The sequence below is a fragment of the Lycorma delicatula genome, chromosome 3 (genome assembly GCF_047948215.1).
Source record: "Lycorma delicatula isolate Av1 chromosome 3, ASM4794821v1, whole genome shotgun sequence".
NCBI lineage: Eukaryota > Metazoa > Arthropoda > Insecta > Hemiptera > Fulgoridae > Lycorma > Lycorma delicatula.
The window spans coordinates 176,167,932-176,181,929 of record NC_134457.1 but is presented as its reverse complement, the minus strand read 5'-3'; the positions used below and the strand labels follow the sequence as shown (position 1 = coordinate 176,181,929).

Genomic DNA, 13,998 nt, shown 5'->3' with positions numbered 1-13,998 from the left:
CCAAGTTTATCGACAATATCAGTGGCACTCGCTTTTGTACTTCCTATAATTAAGATAGCTTAATTGTAGTTGCCTTTGCACAAACCGGAAAAACATTTCATTACAACCATTATCAAAAACTGTTTTACCATCACTGGACAGTGTTCTTGTAAAATAAAATAAGATTTCAGTCCTTCATAGATTTCAAGTATTCTGTCAATAGCTGGAAATAGAGAAAGAAAAAAGGTGCTGGCATGTTGAAGAATTATTTTATACTCTAAACCTAAAAATTCATAGAACTCTTTTAGTTGAGTGAGTCACATCGTAAAAATGTGGAAATATTATAAATTTTGACCACTAAAGCTTCTATTTTAATAGACAGAACATTAATTGCAGTTTGAAAGCAGATGTACTCTCATATAATATCAGCACCGCAACCAATGCCAACAATATTTCTTTTTTAGTTCCTTCTTCAATCTACTGTAAATATTGTTTTCTCCTCCACTTTTAACATCCCCAAAATTAGCACTGCAATTATCTTCACAAAATCCAGTAATTTTTTATTATATTATGAGTTTTTATAACTGAAATTAAATGGTTTGTCAGTATTTCTGCAACTTCGCAGAGAACTGGTTGAAAGTATAAAAAGTTTAAATTTTACGCCATAATCTGATACAAAATACCGCACAACAATTGGTACGGTTTTAATTTCTTTCCTGTTGGAAGAATCTACTGATACAGTCAGAAAATTTGTTTTATTTAAATATTTGTAAAACTACTGAAATACCAGAGATTCAATCACATTAACAATGACAGTTTCTGGCTAATCTAAACTTTGTTTCAAAAGCTTCGAAATCAATTTAGATGAACAAATTGGATGACGTTAAACTGAGATTGTAAATAGCAACAGGAAACGCATAAATTGCTTCTTTGGCTGCTATTAAATTTTTTTTCACTTAAATCAGAACCTTTAAAATATGATAATGTATTTAAGGAAGTTCCTGCTCCTGCTACTGCTACTATTTGGTGGTTGGGTTTCAATTAACCCCACAACACCGGTATCCACGATCTAGTATTCAAATCCGTATAAAAGAAAATGCCTTTACTAAGAATTGAACGCTGAACTCTCGACTTCCAAATGAGCTGATTTGGGAAGACGCGTTCACCATTAGACCAACCCGATGGGTTACCATAAGCTACTGAAAATTCTTAAAAGCACGGTTCACATTTCACTTTGTCAGTACGATCAAAACGTTTTCAAAAACGGATAATCTTTTTTTAATTCATCACTAAACACACCAGTTTCTTTTTGGCATTCTGGAAATTAAATTATTTTAATGTGTAATACAAAATAATCGCAAATGCCAACTCGCAATACTAAGATAGGACAAGGGCAATAATGACGTAATCAGAGTGGGATTGCAGTATTGACAACCCTAATTGACAAAATATATAAAAAATGAAATAAAAATATCTAGATCTCGTAGGTTACATGCTACTATAAGTTTTGTGAAAAATTATCTAGATGAAAAAATAAAACATCTAAATGCATTAGGCCACACGCCATAAATTTTTGGGGAAAACATCTAGGCAAGATTAAAAGTACTTGGATCTAAATTGGTTACAGTGAGTGTAACAGAGAGGATATTTTAGTGGCCAAATAACAATTTTACCCGAGGCTACACTATTTTTTACTTCTTGTATAAAAAACATTTTTCCAAATAATCGGGACAAAATGACAAATTGGTCGGGATGCTGGGACCACATAATCAAACCGGGAAAGTCCCGGTCAAAGCGAAACGAATGGTTGGCTTATTTTTGGAGTACTCCGTGAATCAAAACATGATTTAGGAGTGTGGTAAATTACAAGAAACTCAAAATTTCAGGTTAAGACTGAAGTGCTATCTTACAGTCATCTTTCCAGTAGGTGTAGATATTATTTAAATTTCTTAGAGAATATCTGTATTGATATAAGAGCGGCCGAAAGTAGTTCAGTGAAATGATTTATGTTCATCTGCATATCACCAGCTTTTGTATTATATTCTGGGTCTAATACGTTGAGATAATTGTATTTCTGCATACCTTAAATTTTAGGTAGCTCATCCACATAAGTTAACTGCTGTAACGCCTTTAGAGATTAAACCTTATCACTTGTACACTTAGCTGATGACCGGAAACCCATCGGGTTGGTCTACTGATGAACTCGTCATTCCAAATCAGCTGATTTCGAAGTCGAGAGTTCTAAGGTCCAAATTCTAGTAAAGGTTTTTATAACTTTTATATGGAATTGAACACTAGATCGTGGATACCGGTATTCTTTGGTGGTTGGGTTTTAATTAACAACATATCTCAGGAATGGTCGACCTCAGACTGTACAAGACTACACTTCATTTACAGAGGATGAGTCATGATGATATGTATCATCATCACTCTGAAGTATCATGTGCAGTTCCGGAGACAAAACAGAAAAAAAGAGCTCCTTTTATATTCCTTTTGATATTACTGGAACAAGCAAGTTCGGATATTTTTTGTTGTAATACGCAGCCCCTCATAAACGTTTTGCCTACAGTAAACGTCATTCTCAGCCATATCATAATAATGAAAGGATTTTATAATTCTCTTAAATGTCGATTTTGAAGCCATTTTTTACTTCCTTGTAAGAAGTAAAAGAAGTATTGTGATCGCGAAAAATTTCGGTTTTCAGATATCAACGGAAATATCCATTTTGACCATACCTGAATCCATTTTGACCAGTTTCGACCTGACGTCTGTACGTATCTCGCATAACTCAAAAACGATTCGCCGAAGGATGTTGAAATTTTGGATTTAGGACTGTTGTAACATCTAGTTGTGCCCCTCCCCTTTTGATTGCAATCGAATGACCCAAAAAAGTCCAAAATCCCCAAAAATTGGATTTTCGACTTTTTCTTAACTGCAGTAATATGCTCTCATTGAGAGCTTTTCAACGATTTATCATAAGTGGTACATATATTCATTGGTTCCAGAGTTATAGCCAAATAAGGTTTTAATTAACGAAATATTTAGACCTTACAAGGGTACATCGGTTCAAATCAGACTTCATCTCTTTTTTAAACTTTTTTTTTTAAATATATTGATTTATTAATAATTATTAACCTCCGATTGTAAAAAAAAATGTACGATGAATAATAATTCAATAAAAAAAAGAAAAAATATCACAAGTTATTAATGAAATAAAATTTGATATACTTTTCATTAAAAAAAATGTGTATATGTAATTTAATAGGCGTACAAGGAAGTCATGTGATGTCCAGATCAATTTTTTTTTACTGTAGTGTTTTTAAGTAATAGTTAATAATTTTATCAAGAATTGAATTTCAATAATTGTTTGTAATCCTTGGGACTTCATTATCAACATAAAAATACAAGAAAATATATTACTTTAAAATGTTTGAATATAAAGTTATTATATTATTGAAATTGGTTTTCTGTATTTTTACTATAAAAGTAGAATATATATATACATATATTTCTATTGAAAAAAAACTAAAATTCTGTAAAAAAGAGAAATTAATTAATAATTAATAAGTAAATTTAGTATAAAATTAAAACTTTTAGTAAAACATAAATAAGTAACTTTAAAATTAACATTTATAAGCGATTAACAAATGTAAATATTATAAATAATTAATATGTTTAAATAAAATTAAAATTGTGTAATAATTCGATTTATTTTCTAAATTTCATTTTCTTTTAGACAAACATTTTCATAAATTTTCAGGAATCACAGAATAAAGGTTATTTGTGTAAAAATGTATTGCGTTGGTTGTATTTTTTTATGTTGTAGATCAATTTCAAAAAAATGTTACCTAAACTTTACTATTATAGACCAGCAATTTCTCTACATTTAATTTCGAAATCAGGCGTAGCTGTTTTTATTTTCCACGAAATGTACCTAATCTTTTCACGTAGTAAAATCTGTTTTGGTTTTCGTCAAGAAATTCATGGTTCGCCACGTTCTCTCTGAACACCACGTTTCGAACTGATCCGTGTCTTTATCAACACCATTTAAAATTTTTATTTTGACAACACAACAATTGGTATTTCTTTTCCATACCGTCTTCGTCCGGTTCACACTTTTTCTTCAACATATTGAAGTTTTGTTGCATCATCATCTGTCGTCACAGCTCTATTGCTTTCTATCTCGCTGGCCTTGTCACAAATTTTATTTACGTTATCCACCAAGTTTAACCCTTACGGCCTCAAGCCTATTTTGTAAGTACTAGTTAAAAGCCTCAAGCACGTTTTTCAGAAAAAGTAGATGTTTGGTAGAAATGCCACAGAAATAACAATATACGCCATAAAATTATGAAAAAAATTGTAATTACTCAGTAAACTATGTAGATTGTGGTGCTGCGAACCAAAATGCTGTTACACCCTTGATTAATTATTTAAAAAATAAAATTCAACTTTTTTTCATTAAAAAAAAAAAATACTGAATTTGTTCTTTATTTGAAAAAAATCCTTGCTATTTATATCTAATCTTTCACTTTTTCTAAAAACTAAAATTATTTGTGAACAAAATTTAAAAAAATTCACTTAAAAATTCATATTATTTACAGAATTATTGAAATTTTTGTGTTACCATTTTTTTGTAACATTTTTGCTTTGAAATTTCAAAATGATTCTAAAATGGTGCGCTGAAAACATTTTACCAAACCAAGGGGTTACCTGTGATGATACTCCATTAACTCTTAAGAGTAGGTTTTCTAATTATCCCCATATTCAGTATGCAAGCTATAAAACCTTTCATTTCAGAAATGGTAATATTTTTCCATTTTCGGTATGGTTCAGACAGCTTATCTCTCTCTATTTGCATTTAAATATTGATTGGCTGATCTATTGGTTTCTTTCACCATCGGTGCAAATAAATTAAGTGTAAATAATAAATATAAATAAATTATAGGTGTGGAACCTGGATTAGGCATATGTTTTGGGCCGGGGAGTTCCAAAAATTGATGTGGAAGAGGGACATTATCTTCCGGTTCAATGATGTTTCTGTATGTCTCATCTTCTTCTGAATCCCCATCACTATCGCTTGTGATTAATTCATCATCTTCTTCAGCCCCACTGTCACTAGATAATTCGAAATCGCTATCAGTATTAACAAAAAAGTTATTAATTTCTGCATCAGTAAGACGTCTACTAGGCGCGGACATTGTAGAAAAAAATCATCGAACTAACGAATAAATCTGAATATTTTACGGATCACGGTAACTAAAACTACAACTAACACTATAATTGAAACTCTCATAAAATAATAATATAATACCTATAAAAAATCCCTTATAAACACACGGAGTAACCAAAACATAACCATGAATGCACGGAACAAACTACTGTTTACATTAGAGATTATCGGAATTTTGAAATCGATTATTCTCTAAAATACGTATGGTAAAATGAAAACAACCTACACTATCGATATCTACGAATTGTAAGCTTTAAGAAAAGAATCTAAATGAGCGATCTAACAGTAACGTAAAGAAATATATGTACATAAAAACTACATACCGATATATCGTACGGGTGAGACTTTTAGCGCAAGCACTCATGTACGATATATCGTTGATTTAAGGGTTAATATCTGATCGTCTTTTTTTGTCAATTTTTTTCATTAACCGTTTATTAAAATGGATCATTTGAGGTGATAGCTCAAGGCGTCCTTTCTGCTCAAATGTAGCATTGGACATAGCAAAATTTCTTCGCGTTGTAATGTCACAATATTTCAGTCTACTAATTTTGAAATGTTAACGTGTCTGGATTTTTTGACGATTTATTACATCCATTGCATACTATCCACTTTCTTGAATTAATACAGTAAAGGGTTTCCAATATAACAGAATTTTGAAACCACCTCTAGTAAAGACTGTTCTAAAATTAAACCCAGTTTTCCCATACTTCTTGAATGTTTTATTATGTGGCTTGTCAAGGATATTCGAAAAATGTAACAAAAGTTTGTGTTTAAACCAAAATTCTTCTTTACCGTTTTCTTTCTGTATAATAACTAAACAGCAATAAAATTTAAAGGAATGAGATAATGAAAATTATAATTTTTTTTAATATATTCAAATAAATTCTGAAAACAAAGACTTACATATGATCAAATGTACAAATAAAATTTAAAAAAAATTATTGATGTGTGTGTTATCAATCACACACATCATCATTACATCTTACATTATCAATGTAAGATATCAATCTTATATATATATATTCTATATTCTATATATATATACAGTGTGTGTGTGTGATTAGAAAAAACTGGATTTTTTTAAAAGTATCCTTTTAAAAATCATAATCATTACTTATACAAGTAAAGGACCGAATTATCGGCGGGAAGCTTACATTTAGTTAATCATACCTCACATTAAACAATTTGCCGTATTCCAGCTGAAAATATCTTCTGCTTCATGGCAATCTAAATTTCCTTATTGTAAACCAGGTAGTCACATGAGATCTGGCAGAGTACAGGAAATAACCATTACTCTCTTTTAACATCTGATTGGTCACGAATAGAAAATTCATGGCCAGTTCAATGGCAGAACATGAAACATGACATATCAGTTGGCAGCATGACTTCTCAGAGATTTTGGTTTGATCTATGTTAACAAAACCTCAGAAATTACTCTTAACTCTTTTAACTCAGGAGTTTGATATAACTGTTTCCTTTATTAGAATTAAGGGGATCAGTTAGTCACAACTAGTAGTGGAAAGGGGCCATTTCAGTTATTTATTTAGATGGATCAATCATTTTCTGAAAACATTTGCTACCTTCTAGTATACCAAATTCAAATATAATTGTTGCTTGAATGATTGATTACTTTTTAATTTTCTTCAATCTCTTTGATTACTAACAGCACAGTTATTTCTTTATATAAAGTGGCATGTTGATACAACTGATATCCAATAAAAGAATCTCATCGGATGCATTTAATTTATTCAATATTCTGTCATGATTAACAAAAGGAGAACATAAGAAATGCAGTTATACACAAATTTTTAGTACATCAAAAAATGACAAATTATACTAGCAATCTGAAAGCAGGACTGATTTCAGAAATGAAGTGTAAATGTTATGTTATTACTTTTAACTCTAAGGTTTATGTAACATTAAATTGAACAAAATCTAGTTTTAATGTACACAGCCCTACGAAAATAATAAAAATAAATATATACTTATAAACCTTAGCTAATAAATTATAAAAAAGTGATATGAAAAACATGACATCAGATACTGAAAATAAATCTTATTAATTTTATTATATATAGAGCTGAAAGTTTGTCTGTTTGTTTCTTCTCACATTATGTAAGAAACAACTAACTGATCCCTTTCAAATTTACAGGATACATTCGTGTTATCCCAGGGAAGTTTTTAAGCCATAGATAGAGGTGCCAGACTCCTGGCGGTGAAGTTGAGATATTCATTAAAGAAAGGAATTTACAATTAAAATTTTAATTGATCTCGGTAACTATGGCCACAGAAATAAATTGTGAAGTTTTCCTCATCAAATATCTGTCTACTTAGTTTTTTTTTGTCTTCAGTCATTTGACTGGTTTGCTACAGCTCTCCAAGATTCCCTATCTAGTGCTAGTCGTTTCATTTCAGTATACCCTCTACATCCTACATCCCTAACAATTTGTTTTACATTCCAAACATGGCCTGCCTACACAATTTTTCCCTTCTACCTGTCCTTCCAATATTAAAGCGAGTATTCCAGATTGCCTTAGTATGTGGCCTTTAAGTCTGTCTCTTCTTTTAACTATATTTTTCCGAATGCTTCTTTCTTCATCTATTTGCCACAATACCTCTTCATTTGTCACTTTATCCACCCATCTGATTTTTAACATTCTCCTGTAGCACTGCATTTCAAAAGCTTCTAATCTTTTCTTCTCAGATACTCCGATTGTCCAAATTTCACTTCCATATAAAGCGACACTCCGAACATACACTTCCAAAAATCTTTTCCTGACATTTAAATTAATTTTTAATGTAAACAAATTATATTTTTTACTGAAGGCTCGTTTCGCTTGTGCTATTCGGCATTTTATATCGCTCCTGCTTGGTCCATCTTTAGTAATTCTACTTCCCAAATAACAAAATTCTTCTACCTCCATAATCTTTTCTCCTCCTATTTTCACATTCAGTGGTCCATCTTTGTTATTTCTACTACATTTCATTACTTTTGTTTTGTTCTTGTTTATTTTCATGCGATAGTTCTTGCGTAGGACTTCATCTATGCCGTTCATTGTTTCTTCTAAATCCTTTTTACTCTCGGCTAGAATTACTATATCATCAGCAAATCGTAGCATCTTTATCTTTTCACCTTGTACTGTTACTCCGAATCTAAAATGTTCTTTAACATCATTAACTGCTAGTTCCATGTAAAGATTAAAAAGTAACGGAGATAGGGAACATCCTTGTCGGACTCCCTTTCTTATTACGGCTTCTTTCTTTTGTTCTTCAATTATTACTGTTGCTGTTTGGTTCCTGTACATGTTAGAAATTGTTCTTCTATCTCTGTATTTGAACCCTAATTTTTTTAAAATGCTGAACATTTTATTCCAGTCTACGTTATCGAATGCCTTTTCTAGGTCTATAAACGCCAAGTATATTGGTTTGTTTTTCTTTAATCTTCCTTCTACTATTAATCTGAGGCCTAAAATTGCTTGCCTTGTCCCTATACTTTTCCTGAAACCAAATTGGTCTTCTCCTAACACTTCTTCCACTCTCCTCTCAATTCTTCTGTATAGAATTCTAGTTAAGATTTTTGATGCATGACTAGTTAAACTAATTGTTCTGTATTCTTCACATTTATCTGCCCCTGCTTTCTTTGGTATCATGACTATAACACTTTTTTTGAAGTCTGACGGAAATTCTCCTTTTTCATAAATATTACACACCAGTTTGTATAATCTATCAATCGCTTCCTCACCTGCACTGCACAGTAATTCTACAGGTATTCCGTCTATTCTAGAAGCCTTTCTGCCATTTAAATCTTTTAATGCTCTCTTAAATTCAGATCTCAGTATTGTTTCTCCCATTTCATCCTCCTCAACTTCCTCTTCTTCCTCTATAACACCATTTTCTAATTCATTTCCTCCGTATAACTCTTCAATATATTCCACCCATCTATCGACTTTACCTTTCGTACTATATATATTGGTGTACCATCTTTGTTTAACACATTATTAGATTTTAATTTATGTACCCCAAAATTTTCCTTAACTTTCCTGTATGCTCCGTCTATTTTACCAATGTTCATTTCTCTTTCCACTTCTGAACACTTTTCTTTAATCCACTCTTCTTTCGCCAGTTTGTACTTCCTGTTTATAGCATTTCTTAATTGCCGATAGTTCCTTTTACTTTCTTCATCACTAGCATTCTTATATTTTCTACGTTCATCCAGCAGCTGCAATATATCGTCTGAAACCCAAGGTTTTCTACCAGTTCTCTTTATTCCGCCTAAGTTTACTTCTGCTGATTTAAGAATTTCCTTTTTAACATTCTCCCATTCTTCTTCTACATTTTCTACTTTATCTTTTTTACTCAGACCTCTTGCGATGTCCTCCTCAAAAATCTTCTTTACCTCCTCTTCCTCAAGCTTCTCTAAATTCCACCGATTCATCTGACACCTTTTCTTCAGGTTTTTAAACCCCAATCTACATTTCATTATCACCAAATTATGGTCGCTATCAATGTCTGCTCCAGGGTAAGTTTTGCAGTCAACGAGTTGATTTCTAAATCTTTGCTTAACCATGATATAATCTATCTGATACCTTGCAGTATCGCCTGGCTTTTTCCAAGTGTATATTCTTCTATTATGATTTTTAAATTGGGTGCTGGCAATTACTAAATTATACTTTGTGCAAAACTGTATAAGTCGGTCCCCTCTTTCATTCCTTTTGCCCAGCCCGTATTCACCCACTATATTTCCTTCCTTGCCTTTTGCAATGCTTGCATTCCAATCTCCAACTATTATTAAATTTTCAACTCCTTTTACGTGTTTAATTGCTTCATCAATCTCTTCGTATACACATTCTACCTCATCATCATCATGGGCGCTTGTAGGCATATAGACGTTAACAATCGTTGTCGGTTTAGGTTTTGATTTTATCCTTATTACAATGACTCTATCGCTATGCGTCTTGAAATGCTCCACTCTCCTCCCTATCTTTTTGTTCATCACGAAACCTACTCCTGCCTGCCCATTATTTGACGCTGAGTTAATTGCTCTAAAGTCACCCGCCTAAAAGTCGCCTTCCTCTTCCCACCGAAACTCACTAATTCCTACTATATGCACGTTTACCCTACTGTACTTAGTTATCACAGTAATTGTAGTTACCACTACTATTCTGTCTTTTGTAATTTGTTTTTTTTCAGGATTCTATAAGGCCTGAATACTTTAATAGTTATTTACTGGTATTATTTTCACAATCATGAGGGTAAACAACACTGCAGGTATTGTGGCTAGATGGGAATGGCAAACGAAACAAGTTCTTCGACCCTGGGGTTTCTGGGCCGACCTCAGGGAACTGGCCCTGGGAAGTCCTTGGGTCAGCCTATGCCAACCTGGGCTACAGAGATCCAGGGGGCAAAGCCCCAATACGTAGTATATAATATGTTCTCACAAGTTCTTCAGCCATCATGAATGCAAATTTAGTCACATAAATAAGTTTACTAATTGACACTGAATAGTATACCTTAATAAAAATGTTAATTGTAATATGTTTTAAGAATTTTTAGTTGGTATCTCACTAAATAACCCCAATTAATTTTAAAAATTGACAATTCACATCAATTTTTTTTTTTATTGGGCTATGTCACTTAATTTGTGGAAGAAGTACACGACTGGCACACAACAAATCCTAACTTAGACTATGACTCTCAACTGGAATTTGTCATTTTTAATTCATCATCTCTCTGATATTGCAGTAGTATGCAGTAAAATATTTCTTAAATTATCTCATAATCTTCATACTCCTTGAGGATTTCCTTGCCAAAAAATATATAAATAGAATTTATTTTATTTACATAAAAACAAAATAGACTGATATAACCTTTACTAACTCTTCAAGGCAGTGGTTCTTCAGAATCAGTTATATATGATTTTATTTTATGCTAATTACCATATCCCACTGGCTGAACTGGCCAAACATATATAGCGTGTAATTTATTTCACACAGAAATAAAAAATAAAACCTCTTGGAATAGGGGTATAAGCCTATTATTTTCAAAGAAATAATAATATTGAACATGTAGTGTTAACAATCTAAGAAGAGTACACATCTCAGACAATAAAATGCTTTGAGCAAATTTCATTTCTGGGTTGAAAAAGTAATTTTTATGAAATTTTTTAACAGTTTAAATAGAAATGTTCAATAATAAATAAAAAACAACACATTTTTACTATTTAATTTTCATTGTTAATTTTTAATTGATGTTGTTGTTCTTATTTTATCTTTATGGCTGCATAAAACGCATTACATCAAGAATAAGAGGAGAAAATTGAAGCAGAGATTCTCCAGCAGAGAGTTCAATTTTGCCTAATTCAAAAGCTCTTTCTACATTAATATTACCATCCAACTGAAATTAAAATAATTTAAAAATCACTATTAATGTTCAGTATAAGATTACATCATCTGATTTCAATTAAATGTTTTCTTATGCAGAGATCAAGAAAATTTATTTGTTAGTGTTTGTATTTGTCTATAAGATTTAATTTGTATTAAATTCAACTTTAAATTAAATTAATTTTTATGGCTGGATATGAAAATAAATAAATTTTCTTGACCTCATTTTCACAATAAACAAGAAAAATCACATTAAAAATGAGAGAAAACCAAATAATACACATACCAAGTGTGTATTATTGGTTATGGGAAATCACTTTATCTCATTAGCATCATTTAATTTTTACATTGAGTACATTTATCTATCTTTCTTATCTTAGTCATAACTAAATCACATGCTGATACGTTTCAGATAAATTCAACTTTCAAAACGCACTGAATTAGCACTTCTATGTAAGGCATATATAATTTTATATATACCTTATATAAAACATATCTATATAAGACAATTATAAAATACACCATAAATTACGCTTAACACTGAATACCAGCAAAAAACAATAAATTTTCATAATTTGGCCATTGCAAAAAGTAATCAAGAAAAAACATTTTCAAAATATACAGAAAATCTGTGACCCTCACATAAAATATTTGCTTTTAGAAGTATGATGAACAGCCTACACAGTAAATTTAAAGGTCTTTGGTAATATGAATGAGGATTCAATACTATTAAATACCCCGCACTCACAAAAAAATGTAGCAGTACAATCAGTGACACACTAACATTAAATGAATGAAAACAAAGATTAATAATACATCATGTATATAAATAAACCCATTAAACACTTTATTAGCCCTTTTGAGTTTGCTTAGACTAGATATGTCTAAAAGATATGTGATATTAAAACTAATATCACAGTTTATAAATAGAATATACACAGATAGTACTCGCTACAAAAATTTTATCACTTTGTATCTTATCATAAAATAATAAAAACCACCCATCAGAAACCATTATATTTAGGCTAACGACTTCACTAAGTATTGCTGACCAATTGGAATACATAAAATTTCTATTAAATCCTTTATCTCATTTTTTAATCAATCATTATCATGGATACATTCAACTACCAAAATACAGAGAATTCAGATGAATAATAGTACACATTTACTTTAAAAAACATGTTACTAAATGGTGTTGACCCTATCCTAACCAATAACAAAATTGCGCTCCATACTTCTAATCAGTGATAAGAAGAAACATATAGTGGGTGTTTGTTTTAATATGCAACCCAAGAAAAATATTTTTTAGAAAAGTTAATACAATAATTTCAAATGAAGAGGTTGGCAGCACTATCTACTGTTGTTTTATAATCAGCTGATAAAATTTTCATTTCTTTTTGTGAACAGTTAGTTTATTTTTGGTTACCTGAGTTTTTTTATTAAGAAGAAATGGTTTTGAACACTGAGAAAGGATTTTTATACTGTAAAATTATTTAACATCTTTTTTGCCAAGAAGCTTTTTTGTGCCAATTGCAGTTTCTGGGTAAGAATGTACCAAATAAATTTTCAATTCATCATTTGATAAAGAAATATAGAGGGATGATTCTGTTTACAATCAGAGACACAGCTAGAAAGGTTAAGTAATTAATGATGAAACATTGGAAGATGTAGAATAAGCTTTTTCACAAATCATTATAAAAACTTTCCCAACAAAAAAGGCTTTGTATAATGCCTTTTAAGCTACCCGGCTACTTAACTTAAATCCATACTGAATTCATGTATCACATGAATTATACCCAGTTGATTATGATGCTAGGCTCCACTACTCTCAATCAGTAGTCAAGCCTAGTGAATTAACAGTACTATTGTTAATCAGTTTGTTTGGGAGAGTTTTAGATTATCGGATAATGTATTTTTTATAAATGAGGCTTGGTTTCAATTGAGTGGTTACATCACCAACCTCTACTAGAATGATCGCTACTGGAGCTCCAACAATCCTCACATCATCAATTCACGATCTCTACACCCACAGAAAACTAGTGTGTGGTGTGTAATTTCCAGGCAGAGAATGATTGGCCCTATATTCTTTGAGAACTCTCTTAATACTGACCTCTACCAAGAAATTAAAAAATTTATTGCAAATTTAGAATTAAATAAGAGAGATTTGTTGTTTCAAAAAGATGGAATGACATGGCAAGAGCAACAGTGGACCTTTTGTGAAATTTCTTGGTGAAAATGTAATAAGAATTTACTTCTGTTATATTATAATATAAATATATAAATCAATTGTAATAATTATATACAATAGTTAAAAATGGAAAAATATGATTTCTTTTAAAAAGTTCAGAATTATAAAATAATTCTGGTATCCCAATCTAAATTATATTTATTTATTTTATGGAT

At 31.0% G+C, this 13,998-nt stretch overlaps 1 protein-coding gene across 1 annotated transcript in view; it reads right to left on the bottom strand.

The window, feature by feature from the left end:
- Nucleotides 1-11,455: 11,455 nt before the first annotated feature.
- LOC142321041 (uncharacterized) overlaps nt 11,456-13,998 on the bottom strand; it is a 21,954-nt gene continuing 19,411 nt past the window's right edge. Inside the window, exon 4 of the mRNA XM_075359042.1 lies at nt 11,456-11,605. Coding sequence (XP_075215157.1) covers nt 11,483-11,605 — 123 coding nt within the window. The 3' untranslated portion in view covers nt 11,456-11,482. The remainder of the gene's footprint in view (nt 11,606-13,998) is intronic.